Source organism: Chelonia mydas, chromosome 1 (assembly GCF_015237465.2).
Source record: "Chelonia mydas isolate rCheMyd1 chromosome 1, rCheMyd1.pri.v2, whole genome shotgun sequence".
In the NCBI taxonomy this organism is placed as follows: Eukaryota; Metazoa; Chordata; order Testudines; family Cheloniidae; genus Chelonia; species Chelonia mydas.
The window spans coordinates 203,582,071-203,606,199 of NC_057849.1; the positions used below are offsets into that span (position 1 = coordinate 203,582,071).

At 45.1% G+C, this 24,129-nt stretch overlaps 1 protein-coding gene across 5 annotated transcripts in view; it reads right to left on the bottom strand.

Moving 5' to 3' along the window:
- SPAG17 (sperm associated antigen 17) overlaps positions 1-24,129 on the bottom strand; it is a 290,246-nt gene that overhangs the window by 115,128 nt on the left and 150,989 nt on the right. For all 5 annotated transcript variants that reach the window (XM_043538771.1, XM_043538773.1, XM_043538772.1 and 2 more), the window contains exons 15-17: positions 9,259-9,320; positions 7,149-7,265; positions 5,182-5,336 (exon numbers count right to left, since the gene is read on the bottom strand). In XM_043538771.1, the coding sequence (XP_043394706.1) occupies positions 5,182-5,336; positions 7,149-7,265; positions 9,259-9,320 (334 nt within the window). The remainder of the gene's footprint in view (positions 1-5,181; positions 5,337-7,148; positions 7,266-9,258; positions 9,321-24,129) is intronic.

The following is a 24,129-nucleotide window of genomic DNA, read 5'->3' on the forward strand; positions in this document are numbered from 1 at the left end:
AGAGTAGATTTGTCTCAACTGAGCTTGAAGCCAAGTCAGGAAAACAGCTGGAGAACCATGTGAACAACTCTGGTGACCTATTGTGATGCATGCCCCCAAATCAATCAGTCATCAACATATGTGGACAAGTGAAGGCCTTGTCTCTTCAGATGAACTGCTACCACTGAGAGTCATTTGGTAAACACCTTTGGAGCGTTTGAGAGACCAAACGGTAGGACTTTGAATTGATACGGAAGGCCATTGACCATGAAATGTAGGTATTTCCTGTGGGCGGGATAGATTGACATGTGCAAGCATCCTGCAAATCAAATGTTGTGAATGACTTCATGGGCTCTAGAAAAAGGATTATTGACTAAGGAGTCAAATTTGAAGTGATGGATGAATTTGTTGAGATTTCTTTGAGATCTAATATAAGATGCCAACCCCCTTTCTTCTTCAGAATGAGGGAGCAATGGCAATAGAACACCTTGTTGCAGAATGCTGGTGGCAGCATCTTTATTACACCCCACTGAAGAAGAGTCTGTCTCCATACAAGGCAGGCTCCCATTCAAAGAGTTCATGAAAAGGGACCGGGTAGGGTGTGTGGAGTTGGCCTAGATTGCAATTATAGTGAATATTGTTACTGGATATTCTAAGGTTTCAAAGTAGCAGCCGTGTTAGTCTGTATCCGCAAAAAGAAAAGGAGTACTTGTGGTACCTTAGAGACTAACAAATTTATTTGAGCATAAGCTTTCGATGCGTCCAATGCATCCGATGAAGGGAGCTGTAGCTCACGAAAGCTTATGCTCAAATAAATTGGTCTCTAAGGTGCCACAAGTACCTTTTTGTGGATATTCTAAAACACACTGGTTGGTAGTAATTGCAATCCATGAATCTGCAGAAAAAGGAAGGAGGTTGTCAAATGGAGGGGAGAAAGGGTACAGATCTTCACAAACTGGTCCAAGACTCTCGACTGCAGCATCAAACCTGCAACCTTTGCCCGATGATGAGTATGCAGTAACAGTAAATGAAGGAGGGCCATTTTTCCTTTGGAAATATGGTCCTTTCTTGTAAAATTCAGGAGCCTTTTGTTGGCATGAATACAAGGATGATGGAGGCCCTTCACTCAAGAAGGACTGAGGTCTACTTTGTTTCCTTTACGGAACAGGGTATGTAGGCCCAGAAACTGAAGTGTTGCCCTGGAGTCTTTTAAAAGAATAAAGCATCTTATAAATCTTTGAATTTAAAAAACACAGTCCTCAAAAGGAAGGCCCTCAGTTGTGCCCTGGTCTTCTTCTGGAATGTCTGATGACTGTAGTCATGATGTTCTGTGCACAGTGACTGCAGTAGCCATTGATCCTGACACAGTGTCAGAAACATCCAAAAAGGCCTGTTATACAATTTTCACCACCAACTGGCCCTCCAAAGCCTGCTGCTTAGATTTTTCATGATCCACCACTACAAAAAAGACCCAGCGATCTGTTTGGTAAAAAAATGGTAAAAAAAAGTACTCATACCCTGTAGGAGAAAATTGTTATCTCCAATCTGCTCTTGTTGATGTAACAGAAATGGATGCAGGGGTTTACCACAAATCCTTGACTGGTTCAGGGATACCCTAATTTATAGGAATGGTCAAGTGACCATGAGAGACCAGATGCGGAATATCAAAGAACTTGTCTGACCTTTCCTGGATGAGTTCTACAGATATCTCCAGAGTAACCACCATTCTTTTAAGAAGGTCCTAAAATCCTTGGAGTCATCAACTGTGGAAGAAGCAGATGGTGCCACAGCTTTATCAGGTTATGAAGAATGTGATACAGCATGGCCAGAAGGCAGCAGAAGAGTGATAGAGGAGAGATATGTAAGTCCCAGGATAAGGAGAAGCCTTATTCCCTTTAGAGGGAAGAAAGGTTTCTATAGATTAATTAAAAGCACCTGAAGCCAATTAGAGCACCTGAAGCTAGTCACCTGATAAAAACCGCCTGCTTCAGTCAGCCAGGGGAAGGAGTTGGAGGAGAGTGGTTTGGAATTGGAGCAGAGAGCAGTTTGGAGGAATTGAAGTAGAGGAGAGTTTGGAGAAGTGCCATGGCTGGCTAGAAGACCAAGACCCTAGGTAAAGAGACACCCGGCTTGTGCAGAGAGGGAGGGCAGGAAGCCCCACAAGCTGAAGAGCAGGAGAGGGAAGTAGCCCAAGGGAAGGAAGCACTAGTTCAAGTGGTTTACCGGGGCCTGGAGTAGAGGGCGGGCCCGGGTCCCTCCCTCTCCACTATCCTTCTCTGGGTTACTAGTGGGACAGTAAATACTCTAGTTCAGGGGCAGGAAACTGTGCCCTGAAAACCCCCCCCCCCCCCCCAAGAAGAGGAAGCGCGGGACCCATCATAATCGTACCGGCAATTTGCCACAGGAAGAAATAGTCAAAGGGATAGGTTGCCCCCCATACTCCTTCACAAGATCTCCCTCCTCAGTATGAGGTTCTTGCTCAAATTCCTGATGGAGCACTCTGTTTGAGGACTGCACTATCTTAGATGATGCCTTAGAAGGAGGTGACCTATTTCTAGATTTGGATCTAGATGAATAAGGAGCAGAAAAATGAGGCTGAGGATTAAACATAGACCAATAAAGCAAAGATTGCATCCCACAAGGAAAAGGCACATGATGCCACAGTGGTGGAAACCAAGGTGCTTGTGATCTCTCAAAATCATGTGACCTGTGATGAAGAGGACTCCTTCCAAGGTCTCTTATAAGAGTCACTCCATGAGAGTGGGAGAAAATCTAAGAGAAGGGCTTCAACTGTCATGAGAAGGTGAAACTGCAGATGAGAAGAACTCTTCTAGAGGTGGTGTAGATCTCTGAGGGATTGCAACAGTCTCTGAGATATCAATACCGGTACTGTAGAGGATGATTGCAGAGAGATTTTAATTACTGACACCTTTGGTTCTGGTACTGGAAGGGACTTGGATACCACAGACAGTAGAGAAATGTCCAAGAGAGGATATTCTGGCTCTGGAGTGACCATTACATCTGCAGGTGTTGAAAAGGTAGCCTGAGCTGAAGTAGGAAGCGGTTCTAAGGAAGACAGTATCATGCGGATGTCTCAGTAGATGTAATATTCCTATCAGGACACTTTACTGGAGATTCTGTGACAGATGGTACCAGTATCCTCAGTACTGAGGTAGAGGCATCAGTCAGAGAGGATTGAAAATATGTTATTGAAGCAGAAGAACATAATTCCACAATCCCTGAAGACTTATACACCAATCAGATTTTGCAGGCTTGGAGAAATCAGAAGTGTGGAATATTAGATCTCTTATTCAGTGGTACATGGGACAGTGACTGGTGCCAAGTGCCAGCCAAAGATCTCTGCTCCTTTCTGCCACGGGCAGCAGGATCCACTGATTGATCTGAAGAGAAGGTTCAGTGTGTTTCTGAGAAGCACGAGGTCTCTTAGAGCCTGTTGACCTCTTAGCTCCTGGAAGAGTATCTCTGGTAGCTGAAGCACTGACAGAAACTGGTTTTGAAGCAGCAGCAGCAGACTGCCTTCAAAGAGGGAACCCAGAGTCAGAGACATACTTCACTAGTCTTTCCATTAAAAATAATTTCTGATGGGCATCATGAGCTTTTTGTATGCACTTAGAGAAAGATTTGCAAAATGAATGTTTGCTGTGGATCTATGATTCCACTTGACAAAAAAGGCATGTATTAGTCTATTGTTTGCAGGCATAGATGCCTCACAGGCAGAACAGATTTTAAAGCCTGGAGACAACATCTCATCCATCAGATCTATGTTTCGGTACCAAGTGGAAACGCAAAACAAATAAAAAGTCTCTCTCTCTTTTTCGTCAATGGGCTTGTATGAAACTTAGTTATGAAGAATTACAAAAAAAAAAAAAAGATCAAACTCACTACTAACCTCTAAACCTAATGTAACAGGCTATGGGGAAGGAGATAGACACTGTACCTCTCCAACACGCTGCCATGGGTGGTAGGAAAGAACTGAGTAGCAGTAGGGGCTTCTCCATCCTTTATGCCTCAAGAGAGGGAGCCTGATGGTGTGCAGGATGCATATGCAGCCTTAACAGATAGTACTGGCTAAAAGATTCTGAGTTCATGCACGTGGGGTGCACACACCTACAACAGGATCTGTGCGGAGAAATGTTTGAAGAACACTCATTCCATTGGACGATCTGTTCCTGATTAACCCAGAGCAAGTTTTGCTTGGTATAGTGATATAATGTGAACAAATATTTTGTAGTTATAAAAAAAAATTAACTGCTAGAATTAAAAATTATGACATTTCAGCTATTTCAAAAGATGCTCCAAGGATAGTGAGACATCATATGAAAACAGAGACTCTTCTTGAAAAACCAGGACAAATGGACATATTTTATTTTATTTCAATAGCTGCTGCTGCTCCTTTTGCTTGTTTCCTTAAAGAAATACATGTTGGGCTGGGACAGAAAATTCACACTTTTTCTGTATAGGCACTGAGTACCTCCTGTTGCACTTATAGTATGATTATCCTTACAAGACTCCACAAATCCTTGCAAACCGTGCCAGAGAATCTCAAATTTTTCACTGACTACTTTGTTGTTTTGATTCCTGAACCACAGCACCAAAATCAGGTGTTGTGGAAACTAATCAGGGACAAAAAATAGACCCTTTGTTTGTATTCTCTATGACTTGCTGTTCCAAGAAGAAATTGTTTAAGGTATTGTGAAATTGCTTCTGTAAATCTTGTCTTGTTGTGACATTTGACCAGTTCATATATGGGTAGTTGAAGGAACTGATTTGTTTAATTAACTTAGTTGGCTCTTTGAGTTCCCTCCAAATAGTGCCCCCAATATCTTTTTTCCTGATATGGAGGCCAGTGTATAACCCTATTAACATATTTGTATTCTTATGACTTGTGATTTGTAAGCATACAAATTCTATGGAGTGGCTCTAGTCACTCAGAATTTTTTTACCTCAGTAGAGTCTGTGGTATATTTTAGATACAGTGCTACTACTATGCCCCCAATCCCTTCCCCCTAATGACTTAGTAATTTCTTCTTGAACAGTTTATTGCCAGGTATTACAGTTAGCCCATTGATTTTTCTGATGCCACCATATTTCATAAGTGCTTGTTATGTCAAGGCCCTTTTCCATTGCCAGGCTTTCAGCTAAAATGCCTGTTTGAAGATAACATCTCAAAAAATGTATTACCTGAATCCAACATCAGAGTGCATTGCAATATCCCAGGATTCCTTGCACTGACGGTGTTGGTTCATTGGATTGTGAAGGACTATAAGCAGAGAGTTATCTTGGGTGTGGTAATAGGAATCAATACACCTGTATTGTTGGGTTGCATTGTGTAAAACCTGAAAATGAAAAGAAATTAATACTTAAGACACATCCTCCATACAGACAAATGGTACCCCCAACTCCTACAAGAGGGCTTGATTGTGCCTTGTAGGGATGGCACATAATAAGGGATGACACAGAGCCTCACTACACCAGAAGCACCAAAAGGCATTCTGCCTCCAGCAGACAGAAAGTCTCTCTAGTGTCCCCAGGCGTGTAGAAGCTGTATTCCCATAACCACATGCATTTAAGAAGTGCCACTAGCTATACCCATGCAGTCAGCCAACTCCACTAGCAATTTCATAGGAACTATAACTTGATCTTCTCCTACCCCCCACCCCCATCTCTTTGGGATGCAACCTGAATGCAATATTTCAGGTTTGGCTGGAGCTGTACAGAAAAGAAGTATCATCCCCTTGCCTACATATATGCAGAAAGAAAATAAATTTACTTCTTTTATGGCTATATCACATTACAAGTTCACATTGTATCCAATTCACTGTGCTATCACTGCTAGTGTTCTCCAGATTTACTGCTTTCCAGTAAATTTTTCTAGCCCATTCTGTGTTGTGCATCTTTCTTTAATGCATGTACTGGCTCTATGATGAATCTCATTTTATCTGCTATCATTTTTGCAGAATGCTAGAGCTGAAATGGAACTGAAATTCATTTATATATCATAAATTATTGGGTTGAATCTATTTTATGAATAAATTCTAGTTAATTGAATATTCAGTTTACAAAAGAAAACTAATTAACAGCAATATGCAAAAGGATATGTAAAGGTGTGGCAGAGAGTATATTGCTTTCCATATAGAAAATGAAATGGTATGCGACAATTTTAATGAAGAAATTTATTTTCTAGAGCTGACGAGAAAAAGGAACAGTTTCGACCAGTTTTTGTTTCCATTTTGGGTTGAAATTTTGTTTTCATGGACATTTTATAACCATCTCTATTAATTACTATCAGTGGTATAGATATTAAGGTCCATTGCATTAGTAGGAATTTCCCATGTACCGTAATTTAGGACCAGATTCTACCTGGCCCTTACATGTGTGGTCAGTGTGGTGGGAAGAGTACAAAAAGCTAAGCAGAACTACAGCCCCTGTAAGTCAACAGAGCACAGGGTCTGCTCCATCTCTACGCCCCCTGAGGTTCATGGCAGAACACCTCCTCATACTCTCTGGGTTAGTACAACTCTAGGATATTCCTAACAGGCACAATCCTAGAGTAAGTGAGGAAAGAACAGACCACAATGCATTTGCAGTACTGCACTCTGATTCATCTTTTACAATTCTTGTTTTTTCTTTCCTTTAAGATAAATATCAGTCATTACCCTATTTCTATTATGAGTCTCTCATATCCATGAGAGTAATGCACCTGGAGAACTTGAAGGACAGGACCCTTTGTTCTACTGACAGTCATGAAGACTAAAGTCTTCCATTTATTCATAAAATGGATGCAGGGAAGCGTTCCTAAACCTTGCAGCCAATGTCATTGTTGCAGCCAATGTCACAGAAAAGCCAGTCCTAGGGATAAGAAGCAAGTCCCTTCTATCACATGTTCAGTCTGGACTCCAAGGCTAAAAAGGACAATTGCAATGCTGTTTTTTGAGTCATGAGCAAAATTACGATATAGATTAAAATGACAAACTCATTTAGTAAAATCACCAAAAAGCAGCTGAAGAATAATGGCTTTTGGTAACCATTTATCAGAGCCAAATCTGAATCAGTGACCTATCAGTAAAATGCTCTGTATCCTGTTATTAGCCCTCTGTGCACCAGCCCCCAGAGCTATTGTGCCTATGAGAATCCCAGTTTATAAATACCTGAAGAAGAAGACGTGGCTCATAATGTTCAGCAAAACTCCAGTCTGTCAAATGCCGCTGCTGAGTCTTTTGTATTTCCACTAAATCTGTCTCTGGGCCATACCTCTGTTGTTTAACCTCAAAGTACATCAAAACAACAAAAAAATCCATATTTTAGTATTCAGTTGTTTTAAACTGAATGTTATTCCATTGACTTAACTACAATGAGGAGCATGAGGTAGAATAGAATACAGAACAGACAGTGCCCAGTGCAGCATCATAGTTAATTGCATAAAGCTGCACATGTATAAATCTATATGGCAATGTTTTAGTAAGAATAAAAATTGACAAAAAGATTTTGCCTTTGACTGCTTTATGATCAACATAATCTAAATATTTCTATTGTTAGGTTATACGCTTCTGAGTGCTGTAAGCAATTACAGACAGGTCTTGTGAAGTCACTTTAACATGGCTTTACTTATCTAGGGCTAAACGGCAGACAGATGTTTGTGAAGATGCCAAGCCACACAGTCTGTTAGTGAGACTACAGTTTGGCAATCTCTCTTAAGCTCTTACTCTAAAATTAATCTCTTGCACTCAGTAAGTAGCACAGCATTGCCATAAGAAGGCCCCCTCCACACTCCTTCTTAGATAGTGCAGAATTGCAAGAGGCTGATTTTACAGTACTTTAAAGCTATTGGACTTTATGGTATTATCCCAAAATATAATAAAATTAGGGCTGTCAATTAATCGCAGTTAACTCACATGATTAACTCAACAAAATTAATTGCGATTCATTGCACTGTTACACAATAGAATACCAATGAAATTTATTAAATGTTTTTGGATGTTTTTCTACATTTTCAAGTACATTGATTTCTATTACAACACAGAATACGAAGTGTACAGTGCTCACTTTATATTATTATTTTTATTAAAAATATTTGCACTGTAAAAATGATAAACAAAAGAAATAGTATTTTTCACTTCACCTCATACAAGTACTGTAGTGCAATCTCTTTACCATGAAAGTGCAACTTACAAAAGGATTTTTTTTGTTACATAACTGCTCTCAAAAACAAAACAATGTAAAATTTTAGAGCCTACAAGTCTAGTCAGTCCTACTTCTTGTTCAGCCAATCACTAAGACAAACAAGTTTGTTTACATTTACAGGAGAGGCTGCTGCCTGCTTCTTATTTACCTCACCTGAAAGTGAGAACAGGCTTTCGCATGACACTTTTGTTGCTGGCATTGCAAGGTATTTATGTGCCAGATATGCTAAACATTCATATGCCCCTTCATGCTTCGGCCACCATTCCAGAGGATATGCTTCTATGCTGATGATGCTTGTTAAAAATAATGCATTAATTAAACTTGTGACTGAACTCCTTGGAGGAGAACTATATGTCTTTGGCTCTGTTTTACCCTCATTCTGCCCTATATTTCATATTATAGCAGTCTCAGATGATGACCCAGCACGTTTGTTTTAAGAACTTTCACAGCAGATTTGACAAAATGCAAAGAAGATACCAATGTGAGATTTCTAAAAATAGCTACAGCACTCGACCCAAGGTTTAAGAATCAGAAGTGCCTTCCAAAATCTTAGAGGGATGAGGTGTGGAGCATGCTTTTGTTTATTACAGTGAAAATATTTGTAATTAAAAGTAAATATAAAGTGAGCACTATACACTTTTGATTCTGTGTTGTAAATGTAATCAATATATTTGAAAATGTAGAAAACACCCAAAAATATTTAAATAAATGGTATTCCATTACTGTTTAACAATGCGATTAATCACGATTAATTTTTTTAATCGCTTGACAGCCCTAAATAAAATTAACACCCACATGGAGATTCACCAAGAATCCCCAGCAAGAGGAATTCACTTTGTACAGTCCTTAATACTCCTTCAAGCCACCTCCATCTCGTAATCCTGGAAGGACAGACTCCATCTCAGGAGCTTGGCATTGGCCCCTCTCATCTGGTGCAGCCATGGCAGGGCAAGTGGTCCAGATACACAGTGAAGTACCACCCAAATACATCCAGCTGCAGCCTTTTAAGAGCCCACTCCATAGTTTATTCCATTCACTACACTAATCACCTCTGAAGTGAAGAAACTAATTTCTTACTTTGTTTACAAGAGGATCAGCCAGACCGTCTCCTCCACGTTTGTCATTCTTTTCTATATGCACTGGAAATTGAACACAGAAGAAACATGCTAGAGTTCTAGATATTTTCACAATTTGTTATTCTGTTATTTACTTTATTCCTTTTTGTTATTCACATGTTGTGGGCACGTTCTATCTCACCCACCAGAAAGCTACATATATCCCTTCAAGCTTTGCCTTATCAGTATGGAAAGGGCCCTGCTTCGATAAATGATAAAGCACCCAATCACATTCTTGACTCTACAGAAGATCATAAGAACACAGGACTTTCCATTGATTCATCAAGTCCAGAATCACATCACCAGAAGAGATTACTACCTGATTCTTTACAGAAAGGAGGAAAATACCTATCCTCTATTTTAGCAATCGCATAATGCTTGATGAAGGGAGAGAAGAGCTAATGCTTTCCCAACTTTGCAGTAGTTAGTTTCCACCCAAAAGCATGAGGTTTGATTAGCCTTATTTCAGCATATACACTGTAAGCAAAATTATTATGTTATGGTAATATCCTGTTATGGTAATAAAATTATCCAAACCTTTAAAACAATTTTTTATTGAAATTAATGGTGGTGAAAGGTGCCAGACTGGCAACTCTGTAGATATGACATCCTCTAATTTGTGCATGGACTAGGTAGAGCATGCGTAGAAGTGGAAGCTTCTCCATCCTGCTTTCCCAGTTTGCTCAGCCCTGAACATGAGGGCCCCATGTCTAGAAGTAAGAGGGTATTCAGTTTCCTTGGGCCATTTGTTGTTCATCTTCTGTGATGAGATTGCTAACTAAAGGGCCAATTAGTGACAATTGTGGTGGTGATTTCATGATTTGACACTTGTTCACTAAAGACTTGACTCAGGCTACCATATTCATTTCATATAGGCCACCAAGTAATAATCAGATGGCAAAACCTTTTTGGACACTACAAGAAGCAACTAGAAATTAGAGCTTTCATAACTACGTTGTCATTAGATCACAGAAAGAGAGGCTACTTCTCTGTACAGTAACTGGAGTTCTTTGAAATGTGTCGTCTATGTACATATTCCACTCCTGGTAGTGCGCATGCACATGTGCATGGTTTTTTGGTCAATAGTTTCTGTTGGGGCTGTGCATGTGCCTTGAGTGTCCTTGTGCTCTGTACTGAGAGCATAAAGAATGGAGTGGCCCAGCTGCCACTCAGTTCCTTCTCTATCGCAGAATCCAAATGTCATAGGACTAGTGCTCAGTAAAATTTTTCAGACAAAACATTTTTTCCTCAAAAAAAATCCCTGAAGATACTGTGTATGACCAAGTCCTTGACCTCCTATCCATGGTTGGACGAAAAATGTTTGCTCAGCCTGTCTGCCAAGATATTCTACAGACCTGGGAAGCAAACCACAGTAAAGGATATCTGAGAACGGATACAACAGTTCCAAAGTCAAACTTCCTCCTGACACAACAAAGATGATCTTGCACCTCCCTGTCTGTTTATATAGAAGATGGCAGTCACGTTGTCTGTCATGATTTGAATTTGATTGTCTTTGAATACATGGAAGGAATACAGGCTCTGTGAACTGCTCTAAGCTGCAACACATATATATGCAGTTGATATTTGTCTGGAGTCCAAAGGCCTTGCACACGGCAATGATCCATGTGTGCCCCCCAGAGGGAAGCGTCTGTCACTATAGTTCTGGATGGAAGGTGTGGTGCAAACTCTAGCCTCTTTCACACACATTTGGAATCTTCCCACCACCCTAGGGACATTAGTACATTTCATGGTACTAAAGGAGGCATAGCTAAGCAATGCCTGCTCTGAATATAAACTGATTTTAGCCAAACCTGCATGCAAGGAAGGTGCCATAAATCCACGAAGATTTCATCACTTTGGTGTTTGGATTTGACTGAATCTGCGATATGACAGTGGACATGTTCTTGAATATGTCCTGAGGCAGATATGCTCTGGCTGTGATAGAATCTATAACAACTCCTGTAAATTCTATTCTTTGTATTGGTGTCAGTCTGGACTTTTCTTTGCTGATTTTTAGTTCAAACTGGATTGAGTATCTGACTGATACTATTTCTAGTACCCAGTGGTCTGGTGTAATTGAAGCCCATATATTTTGGAAGAAGTTCAGCTGATTTCTGAAAGTAAGGATGCAAAAGTCTAGATCCTAAAAAGTGGCACTGCAATTCTTGCAAACCTGTCAAAATGGTTGTTTATGAGCTGATGTAATCTGAGAGTATGGGTTACTAATGTAGAAAGTCTCTTTTTCTGAAAATCCTGCCTCTTTCTGGGAGGCCCTACTCCTCTTTTGTAATAGAATGCACTTGGCACAGATCTCAGTCTTTAATAAGTAGGTGATTGTCATGGAGTCACCAGGGCAATGCTCTGGAACTACTCCCTAAGAAGCCAGTCAGGAGTCTGGGGAACACATGGACCACCTCCATCTCATAATCCTGGAAGGACATACTCCACCTCAGGAGCTTGGCATTGGCCCCTCTCATCTGGTGCAGCCATGGCAGGGTGAGTGGTTCAGATACACAGTGAAGTACCACCCAAATACATCCAGCTGCAGCCTTTTAAGAGCCCACTCCATGGTCAGGCATTCCTTCTCTATGGCTGCATAACCCTGCTCCCGGGGCAGCAGTTTCCTGCTCAGGTACTTGATGGGGTTTCTCTCCCCCTTTGCACTGGCCTGCCTCTGCACCGCGCCCTACCCTATGTCTGGTGCATTGGTAAACACCACTTGTGAAAGTCTGGATTTCCCAACACCGGGCCCTTGACCAGATCCTCCTTCAGCATGCAGAGAGACCTCTGGCACTGCCCAGTCTAGACCAGCTTGTCTGGCTTACCCTTCTTGCATAGCTCAGTGATAGGAGTTGACACAGAGCTAAAGTGGGGCACAAACCTGTGGTAGTGCCCCACCGTCCGAATAAAGGCCTCGGCCTGTTTCTTAGTCTGGGGAGCAGGCCAGTCTCTGATCGCCCCCACCTTGGCTGGCTCTGGCTTTAGGCAGCCGCTCCCCACCTTGTGGCCCAGGTACGACACCTCTGCCTTCCCCACCTTGCATGTCCCAGCTTTTACAGTCAGGCCTGCATCCTGGAGATGACTCAGCCCTCTCTTCACCTAGGACACATGGTCCTCCCAGGTCTGGATAATGGCACAAATATCATCAATGTACGCTAAGGTAAAATTCTCCATCCCCCTCAGTAGCTGATCCACCTGGCGCTGGTAGGTGACCGGCACCTCCTTGAACCCGAAAGGTAGGACCAGAGACTTGTACAGCCCCAAAGGGGTGACAAAAGCAGGTTTCAACCTGGCATCTGGATCCAAAGGCATCTGCCAGTAGCCTTTGGTGACATCCCTGGTCATGGGGTACTCAGTCCCCACAAACTTGTCTAGGATCTCAACAGGCCTAGGTATGGGCAGGCACAAGACATGGGTGATGGCACTGAGATTCTGATAGGCCACACAGAATCAGATTGACCCATCTTTTCTGGGGACCAACATCACGGGAGGGGCCCCCGGAGCTGGTATATGGCTGGATCACCCCTAAAGTCAGTATGTCTCTGACCTCTCCCTCCAGGGCCTGGGCTGTGTTCCCAGTTACTCTGAATGGGGAACACCTGATGGGAGGGCCAGCTCCCGTCTCCGCCCAGTGGACAGCTCGGTTAGTGAGCCCAGGCTGGTTGGAAAACAGCTTTTGGTACGAATACAGCATCTCTCTGATCTCTGCCTGCTGGGCAGGGGTTAGCTGGTCAGAGAGGGGAATTGATTCCAGCCAGGGGCCAGTTCCTGTCTCAGGGAAGAGACCCACCAGGGATCTTCCCCCTTCTCCCACTGGCCACACACAGCCAGTACTAGCCTCTCCCTGTCACAGTATGAATCCATCATGTTGACCTGGTCCCCTCAGTGGCTGTGAGTCCAGTTGGGCGGTTCCACCACATTGTTCTCCTCATTCAGCCGCTTGATGACTTTGAAGGGCCCATCCCAGGCAGCTTATTCTTCCTCACTGGGGTGAGAACCATCACCTGGTCGCCGGTGCCATAGGCTGAACAGTTGTACCAGATCTTCTGACTCCCCTGGGCCCTGGCTAGGTTCTCTCTGGCCAGACCCATGAGCTCAGCGAGCTTTTCCCAAAAAGTCAGTACATACTCCACCACTGATTCTCCAGTAGGGGAGGCCTTCCCCTCCCATTCATCCCTCACCAAGTCCAGGGCCACCTTCTGAAAAGGCTCCTCTATGACGGGCAGGTGTCTCAAGGCTGCTTTACCCTTGTCCCTGGCCTTTTGCAGCCCTGGCTGGCAGCTGTCCCGCCCTGGCTGTGGTTCCCTACACTCAGCTGTGGTCTCTGATCCTCCTGGGCTCAGCTTTGCCCCTGGTGTGCCAGTAAGGGCAGGCAGCGAGCCCACTGCTTTGCTCACAGAATCAGAGCCACCGTGAGCCACCTCCCCCATGTGCAGGAGTATGGGAAGTATCCGTCCCACTCAGCTCCAGGGCTCTGGTTATAGACAAGCAGATATTCTGAGTTTAACAGATCCTCCCCGCTGCCAGCCAGGTCATTTGCATTTTCACTGACCGCTTCAGTCTCAGCCGGTTGGTTCCCTGGATTCAAATTCAATTCCTCGGCTGTTACAGGAGCAGGGCCTGGATCCTGTCCCAAAGAGACACAGCCATCCCCCAACAGGAAGTCACAGCCGATATCTTGGAGAACCCCAACTACCAGCCAGCCCAACCCCTCCTGTGTCTGTGTAATGCTGATAGACCCCGGTCGTCAGCAGGCAGGATCAAACCGGGGATCTCTGGAGCTTAGTGCATGAGCCTCTACTGCACGAGCTAAAAGCCACCTGGCTGTTAGCTAAGGCTGTAGAGCAGACTCATTTTATCTTTCTCTCTAAGTGGTCTCGGTGCCATTAGATGGGACAGAACACCACACCCAGAAGGTGTGTGGGTTACATCTGCACAGGGATCTGGGCCATAGGCAGGACGAGGGGCTTCATCCCTGGGACCTTCACTCAGGTCACACAGCCCCTCAGCATCTGGGGAGGTTGTACCACCCGGGGCCTGACAATAGTTCTCTCTGTCCCAGGGTCTCGCCAGCCCAGGAATGTCTCCCCATTGACCACCACCTTCCGCTCCCACTGGGGGGTCCAAGGGGCCTGAGCCTAGGAGAGTCTACGCAGACATATGTGCTGGGGCCAGGAGTGAGAGCCAGTCTGCCACCCCGCCTATCTGGCTAAACAGCTTTATGACCTTGGGACCCAGGAAGGGGGCTAGACACCAGAGTCTTTCTGCAGGGCCAGCCTGGTTCCAATTGCCAGCCTTCCCAAGGGCCATGAGACAGGCATCTATATCTCACCCCTCCTTAACCTGGGACAGCAATTTAGTGTCAAGGTTCCCTGCAGAACTGGCACGCCGGGGTCCATCCTTACTCACCCCTGGGCGGGTCCTTCTGCCTCTCAGCTCAGCCATCGCCAGTCATGCTGCCTCTATCTCTCCTGCTGTTCTGCTTCATGCCTTTCCTGTCTTTCATGGTCCTCTGACTCCTTTGATCTCAGCTCCAATTCCATCCATCTCAGATCCACGAAAAGGGAACCCGGTGAAGACCCCCTGCTGGTTGGGGACATGGGTCTCTGGGACACCCGGCTGCTCCCAGTGTCTCTTGCGACCCCAGCTGAGTCAGGAACTGATGCGGGCCCTGGGGCTGCCTGGCTGCTCCCAGCCTCTCTCGTGGCTCCAGCTGGGTCAGGAACTGGCTCCTCTTCCAACTGAGCAATCAGCTGTGCTTTAGTGAACTTTCCAATGTGCAGCCCTCTCTCTGTGTGCAGCTCTACAATGTCCTTCTTAAGAGTCGGTTATAGGCCATCTCCATGCTGTTCCCTAGTGGTCATGGACTCACAGGCCTGTGCTCTCTCAGCTCCCCAAGATTCCCAGGAGGAACCCCTTCAGTGCGAGAGCCCTTCTCGGGGGTCCACCCTCTCTCGGGGTTAAGCCATAGGCTCCTCCATCTCCTGGAACTGCACCTCTCAGAGACTTCAGCACGTCCATCTCTCGCTAATCCCCCTTCATTTTACTGCTCCCCAGTCACTTACTGCAGGATGCTCTGTCCATGGGGTGCAGTTTATCCCACGGCTACCACCAGTTGTCACGGAGCCACCGAGGCGATGCTCTGGAACTACTCCCTACAAAACCAGTCAGGACTCTGGGGGAGCATGCCTCCTCTCTCTGAGCATACTGTCTCCAGGGCAAGAAGCTTACACAGCTTCGACCTTCCTGGGTCTGACCTCGGAGCATTCAGCATCCCCTTCCACACCGTGCACTTCCTGCAGTGAGTCCGCCTGGGCAGGGCTCCTGGGGAAGCCAGAGGGCCCTGCACCCCAACTCCACAGTCAGACGTGACTCTCAGCCAGCCAGTAAAACAGAAGGTTTATTAGTCAACAGGAACACAGCGTGGGACAGAACTTGTTAGCACAGAAATCAGTGACTTTCAGCCAAGTCCATCTTGCGGGGAGGAGAGCCCAGGGCCAGGGCTCTGGTCCTCCCCCTGTGCCCCAAGCCAGCCGAGACTGACTCATTTCCAGCTGCCTGGCCCCTGCCCTGCCTGTTGCTCCTCCTCCAGCCTTTGTCTCGCTTCCCGGGCCAACAATCACCTGGTCACATCCCCCTCCTGGGTCTGAGGTTACGAAGGGGTGGCCATAGCTTCCGTGCAGGCAGCTGGAGCAACCCCTGCAAAAGTCACAAACCCTTATACCCAAAGGAGTTCTTGTAGCACCTTAGAGACTAACAAATTTATTTGAGCATAAGCTTTCGTGAGCTACAGCTCACTTCATCGGATGCATTCATGCAAAAACAGTAAGACTCACATACAACATAACAAGGGAAAATCCCTGTTATGTCACAGCGATGAACCCTCTTTTCTTTTAAGGGCAGATGTGTGTATACCCCAAGAAATCGCAGCATAACACAAGAATCCTTCAAAGAATGAAGGTCATCACCAGTTTTTAAGCTAAAAAGATCTGGGAATTGAAAAGGGATGTCCATGACTGCACTACAAATAGAAAATGGAATTTGGAAGCTAGGATGCCCTTCTCATGAACACCAATATGGCCACAGGTCTAGAAGCAGTGTTGATCACATCAAGTGCCACTCAGACAGACATTCTCACAACTAGTTGTCCTTCTGAAAATAAAGCTGAAAACTCCTCCCTATTATCTGGAGGTAGCTTGTCAACAAAAGAAGAAAACTTGTAATAGTTCATAAAATCATAATGGATCACCAGAGATTGGTAGTTTGAGATCCTACACTGAAGTTTTGCTGAAGAATAGTATTTCTGACTAAATAAATCAAGATGATTTGGTTTGTGTTCTCTTTGAGTTATTCTGTGTTGTTGTTTCAGTTCTCATTAGCTGAAACATATACTAAAAAGCCAGTTATCTGCTCCTGCAGATGGGGCATTGTTATTACTTGTCCACCTTCTTTGATGTGGGGACAGCTATTCTGGATGTGTGCCATAAATTCCTGGCAGGATCCATGAGAGCTTCATTAATCGGGAGTGCTATCTACCCCTGGCATGGTCGAATGAAGTATATTGACAAATTTATGTAAGAATTCCTCAACCTCCTCCAGGGAAACCTGTAATGGCTCAACCACTCTTCTGATCAAAATTTGATATTTTAAAAAATCATCTGGGTGAAATGAGGCAGAGGGAATCACAGCCTGATCTGGGAATGAGGATGATATAGCTGTTGTTCCAACCGTGTCTCCAGCTTGAGGAAGGTCCTCTTTTGAAACTTCTCCAGAATGAATAGGCTCTTGTGAAACCAATTGAGAAAGTGCAGGTTGAGATCACAGAATCATAGAATATCAGGGTTGGAATGGACCTCAGGAGGTCATGTAGTCCAGCCCCCTGCTCAAAGCAGGACCAACCCCAACTAAATCATCCCAGCCAGGGCTTTGTCAAGCCGGGCCTTCTTTTGGCCCAACCCCCTAATCTGTCTTAGGTCCCCCTGTATCTTATCCCTATCCTCCAGCGCATCTACCACTCCTCCCAGTTTGGTGTCATCTGCAAACTTGCTGAGGATGCAATCCACGCCACCCTCCAGATCATTAATAAAAGAAAAGGAGTACTTGTGGCACCTTAGAGACTAACCAATTTATTTGAGCATAAGCTTTCGTGAGCTACAGCTCACTTCATCGGATGCATACTGTGGAAAGTACAGAAGACGTTTTTATACACACAAACCATAAAAACGTCTTCTGTACTTTCCACAGTATGCATTCGATGAAGTGAGCTGTAGCTCACGAAAGCTTATGCTCAAATAAATTGGTTAGTCTCTAAGGTGCCACAAGTACTCCTTTTCTTTTTGCAAATACAGACTAACACGGCTGTTACTCTGAAACAGATCATTAATGAAGATATTGAACAAAACCAGCCCCAGGACCGACTCTTGGGGCACTCCACTTGACACTGGCTGCCAACTAGACATGGAGCCATTGATCACTACCCGTTGAGCCCGACAATCTAGCCAGCTTTCTATCCACCTTGTAGTCCATTCATCCAGCCCATACTTCTTTAACTTGCTGGCAAGAATACTGTGGGAGACCGTATCAAAAGCTTTGCTAAAGTCAAGGAATAACACATCCACTGATTTCTCCTCATCCACAGAGCCAGTTATCTCATCATGGAAGGCATGAGTTGCCCTTGGTGAATCCATGTGGCAGCTTCAGTTTGAGAATAACCCGAGAAATGAATGGGATTGGAGGGAAGGAATACATCAGTTCCAATCCCCAATTTGGATGGAAGGTGTTGTTTAAGGAACCTGGACTGCGACCCACTCAAGAGCAAAATTGATGGCAATTCTTGTTGTTTGTTGCGAACAGGTTGATAGTTGGAATGCCTCATTCTCTGAAGATGGTTCACAGCACACCGCTCTTCAGAGACCACTAGTGATTCTGGGAGAAATTCCTGCTGCGGTGTAGGCCTGGCTTGACACAAGTAACTTGCTTCATTTCTTAGTGGACAAGTAACTTGCCTCATTTCTTGGGAAGGTGAATGGAAAGTTAAGTTGTAAATAGGGGCTTGAAAAATAGTATGCTCATGTCAGGATGCCTGTGCTATCTAAGATAAGCAGCAACAGCCTGATGCTAGGGACTATGGACAAGATAAGCCTGAAAGGTAAAGATCAGGTTCGACATGACCAGTACACGGACAGAGCATGCTGTACAGAGATTGGTTCCTGCAAAGTAACCAAGCCAATCCAAAAATGTGTGATTTAATGTACAGCAAATGCAATGCAATGTGTAAATATACATAAAGGAAGAGGCCTGTGTAACTTCAGATGTGTTATATGCGCTATATCCTACGCTTGAGTCTGATCAACTCAGATAGCTTTGCTGTATGCCAAATAAAGGAACCCGAATGATGAAATCAAGAGTCAAACTGGGTGTTTTGGATCCCAGAGAACTGGACGAAATGGTCTTCCAGAACTGGACAAGGTATTCTGGATAAGCTGAGTGAAAAGGTCTCAGAGGGAATCCCAACATGAGATGATCGACCAAGTGATTCTGGACCCCCAGTAAGTGAGCAGCTGGTGGAATTCTGTTCTTCTTGATACAAAACTGCCAAGACTGCCTCCTGTCAAAGCTGGTTGGAGCAGGATCCTCCCTGTTTGTTCACATTGCAGGAGTGTTGGTGAGTATATGCAATGCCATAGCCTTGATCTGCACCTGAAAAGCCTGCACACATTGTAAATGGCTCAAAGCTCCAGGACATTGTTATGAAGGCAAGCCTCTTGTTCTCACAAACCTTGAATTTTCAGTGTCCTCAGATGCGCTCCCCAACCTCCTGTGGAAGCATCAGTAACTGATCAGTGGAGGACGGGCAAAGGGAACCCCTTCGCAGACATAGATCTGATCCATCCACCACTCCAGGCCATTCAATTTGGGATATACCAACTTCAACCAGCCCTTAAGAGAACGAAGGTGCAATCTCACATACTGGACTACATAAGTGCATGCGGCCATATGACCTAGCAACTTCAGGCATACACAGATTGTAGCTGAAGGGTGAGAGTGAAGAGACAGACACAGGCGACGAACTGCTTGAAATCATTCATTCAGCAAAAATGCCCTCAAACTTGTAGAGCCTAGCAGGGCCCTATGAATTTGATTTTTTGTGATGGCACTAAAGTTGACATCCATTTGTTTAAAATCAGACCCAGACTACAGAAGAGAACTGGATACGACAAAGGACTTGCCCCTTAGTAACCAATTGTCCGGGAGAGGAAAGACATATTCCTCTATGCCTGAGATATGCTGCTACTACAGTCATGCACTTGGTAAAAATACATGGAGCTGATGACAGGTCAAAGGGGAGCACTGTGTATTGGTAATGCTGACCTGAGACTACAAATCTCAGATACTTCCTGTGGCTTGGGAAAATTGTCACAAGGAAGTGGGTGTCCTGAAGACTGATAGCAGCAAACCAGTTGTCCTGATTCAAAGCGGGGAGAATGTTAGCTAGAGTAACTATGTGGAATCTCATGTATTTGATGTTCTTGTTGAGACCTCAAAGGTCAAGAATAGGTCTCATCCCTCTCTTGGACTTGGGGATCAGGAAATACCATGAGTAGAATCCCTTTCCTCAGGGGCGGTGTGTTTCCATTGGGGAAGACTAGCCCTCAGTCTCTCCCCTTCTGCCCAAGGCCCTGCCTCTTTCACTCCCCTCCCCTGCCAGAGCCCAGAGCACGCCACCATGGCTGCCATTCCCCCAGCCCCGGGCTGCCCCAGTGCCCCCAGCCCCAGAGTGCTGGGCAGCAGGGCCAGATTTCTAATTAGGCACAGTGAGCACGTGCCTAGGGTTGCTCTCTGTGACCAGTCCACATGGTGCTGAGGACACAGAAGAAAAACTCTTGGCATCTGAATGCTCTTGAATTATTGGAGAGCCAGGAACAGAGAGGAAGAGCAAATCCAAAGATATACTGGAATTGGAAAAGGTTCAGAAAAGGACAACAGAAATGATTAGGGGTATGGAACGGCTTCTGTATGAGGAGAGATTAATAAGACTGGGACTTTTCAGCTTGGAAAAGAGATAGTTAAGGAGAGATATGATTGAGGTCTATAAAATTATGACTGGTGTAGAGAAAGTAGATAAGGAAGTGTTGTTTACTACTTCTCATAACACAAGAACTAGGGGTCACCAAATTACATTAATAGGCAGCAGGTTTAAAACAAATGAAAGGAAGTATTTCCTCAGACAACGCACAGTCAACCTGTGGAACTCCTTGCCAGAGGATGTTGTGAAGGCCAAGACCATAACAGGGTTAAAAAAAGAACTAGATAAATTCATGGAGGATAGGTCCATCCATAGGCGCCAACTCTATGGGTGCTGCAGCGCTGGAGCACCCATGGGGAAAAATTAGCAGGTGCTCCGCACCCACCACGCACAAGCTCCCTCCGCCCCCACCCTCTCCTCGCTTCCTCCTTCCCCGAGCGTGCCATGTCCCCGCTCCTCCCCCTCCCAGCGCTTCCCACCCGCTGCCTAACAGCTGTTTGGCAGCACTTAGGACTTTCCGGGAGGGAGGGGGAGGAGTGGGGATGCAACACGCTTGGGGGCAGGGGCGGGAACTTGGGGGAAGGGGTGGAATTGGGGCGGGCTGAGGGTGGTACAGGGGTGGGCGGGACGGGGTGTCAAGTACCTACGGGGCAGAGGGGAAGTCAGCGCCTATGGGTCCATCAATGGCTATTAGCCAGGATGGGCAGGAATGGTGTCCCTACTCTTTGTTTGCCAGAAGCTGGGAATGAGCAACAGGGGATGGATCACTTGATCATTACCTATTCTGTTCATTCCCTCTGGGGCACCTGGCACTGGCCACTGTCAGAAGACAGGATATTGGGCTAGATAAACATTTGGTCTGACCCAGTAGGGCCATTCTTATGTTCCAGTGCTTCCTAGTACAGCATTTGCATAAAAACAGTCAGTGCTGATGACAATGTCATTGGTACCAAACTCAACAGGTGTCCCACATATGGTAGCAGAGTTGATGGTACAGTGTCCAACTGATCTCATCTTGATACCAAAAAGTGGTTAGATGGCCCAGGTTTTTCCTGCATACCTGAGAAATCACGGTGCTGATCTTTGCCCCTCTTAGAAGAAGAGGAGTAATTTCTCTAAGCCCTGGAATGGCTCCTGTCCATCTTATGAAACCTTTTCCTTGGAGGACTAGGGGAGGAAGGAGAACAATTTCTCTTCCTCCTAGGAGAGATATCAGACTTTGGACCTGGAACAATATCTTGTGTTGGCTCCAAAGGACTCTGTGGGACTGGATGATCTGTGGAGATCCACAATGATGAGTAGTGTCCATGTGGGACTTTAATGCATGGCAAGTGAGTTTGCCACACCCTGACCTGCCAAACACTAATGTCCAAGGTAGAAAAGCCCTTAGGTAAAGTAAATAATCTCTTACTTTCATTGATAACTTTTTATACCTTCTTCCAGGTTCCTGATGAACAAATTATCAATTTCATTCCCTTAAACTCATAAATTGGTAGATATAAGCAGGTCTAAGGGAGTCTGATGTCTGTTCTACACTAAAAATTATGTAGACCTAAGCCGCCTTGCGTTGACTTAGTTGTGCATGTTTCTACACTTAAATTTGTCCCCAGCTGATCTAAGCATCCCGCTACAGTGACACAGTAACACCACCTCCCCAAGCAGCACTGGGCCATGGTTGATGCAGTGCAAGTGTAGACACTGTGTTACCTATGTTGACCCTAACAGTCCTCCAGCAGCTGTCCCACAATGCCCGACACTGACTGCTCTGCTCACAATTGTGAACTCCACTGCCCATGGGTCATGCAGACTGGAAGAACCCTCCCAATTTAAAACCCCAAGAATTTTTTAAATATTTTTTCCTAATTGTCCAGCTTGGTGAACACACCTAGCAACTCTCCACTGTTGTGTGCAACTGCCCCGTCAACCATGCTGGCTACATACTGAAGATGTGCTCCAGCCTGGAGTAGACAGGAGATTTTGGATCTCTTGGGTGTGTGGGCAGAACAGACTGTGCAGGCACAGCTACAAACCAGCCATAGACATGTGGACATCTATGAGCAGTTTGCACTGGGGATGCAGGAGAAAGGGTAAGATGGGGATCAGCAGCAGCGCTGTGTGAAATCCAGGGAGCCAACAGTGGATCCGGTGTCAAGCCACAGGCTTGCTGCTTTTACAAAGAGCTACATGCCATACTTGGCAGAGACACCACCACCACCCTACACACCACTGTGGATACCTCCGAGGACAAGAAGGAATAGGAGGAGTATAGAAAGCATGTAACCAGGGAGTCTAGACAGGATCAGTTTGAGACTCTACTGCAGTCCAGTCAGGCCTGGCAGTTGATCGGGGTGAGCCCAATGCAGGGGGAGGAACCTTGGGTAAGTGTGTAAATGTATTTCCCATTACAATGATGTACTGGTGGGGCCTCCCAACTTCACATGACACAGCTATTGACTTCTAATTAATTTACTCATACTAGAGCAGGTAGCAGTACAACAAGAGGTAGAGTTATCTGCTTTCCATTCCCCTGTAGAGCTAGATGGGGGGTGGAGGGGAGGGGAGGGGCACGTGGATAAGTTTATGTACTCAGGGATGTCCCTTGAATCCTCCTGAGAGATCTCAATAAAACGTTCATGGGGGTTCCCTGCAGTACTCTTCAGGAAGGTTTCTAGGAATGGCAGCCTTATTTCTTCCCCTGCAGTAGGATGTTTTCCCATGCCAGGTGTTGATAACTTCATCAGGCACTATTGTAGTAAACAGATTAGCAGCATTCAGGCCCATGCAGCTTCAGGACGCTAGTAGCAGCTGTGCTCTCTGTGCCTCTCTCACCCTCAGGAAGAGATATCAGCTAAAATCAGCACTGTCTCTAGAACATGGTGCTAGTATGCAGTGCCATTTCCCTATACTCACAGTTTCATGCAAGTGGGAAATTTCCTTCTAATTTCCCTTGCTCCTGACAGGCCATACTCACCATGGCTGGTGGTGTGAGTAGTGCTGTGTACACTCCAAAGGAGAAGTGTCAATGAGCATGTCTTGTTTAAAGCTTTAGCAGAGCAAGGGAATGGAATTCTGAATCTTAACTTTCATTTTCCATTGCAAATCTACTAACAATGGTCCCTTTGTGTTTTTGATCTGTAACTGATGCCGTTGGGGCCTTGAGAGGTTCCCCCTCCACACTTGCAGAATGCTTGAGCCAGATAAGGAGGAGAAAGAAGAGGACTCAGGATGACATGTTCAGCAAGATCCTGCAAACTAGTGCTGCATTAGACCATGAGCAGAAGGTTTGGAGGGTGAATACTGAAGATTTATGGAGAACGAAAGAGCAGACAGGAGTCACAGGAGGAAAAGGAAAGGGAGATGTAACAGGACATAATGGGGCTTCTCTGGAAGCAAACACAGATGCTGCAGACTCAACAATCCCAGGCTCATCTCCCTTTGCAGTCCATGGAGACTCCATTTTGCACCTCCCTACAACCCCCTCAACATTCCATGTAGCATCAGGAGCCACATCCTTATCCCTACTGTTCTACACCATGGGACAGTAAGGACAACCAAAGCTTCACATACACTGACCTGGGAGAGCCACAGTTGCTGTAAGTATAGCTAAAATGGATATGAATGTTCTTTCCCCTTCTTAAGCTCTGTTTCATAAATCGATTAAGTTTTTAATGTATTTGCTTTTAACATTCACAGAATTTTTTGCAACATTTTTGTTACTCAATACAATTCTATTGGTTGGAAAATAATTCATCTTTATTAGTTCCCTACATATTCTGCAGAGTGCCTAGTGATATTGAAAGCACCGAC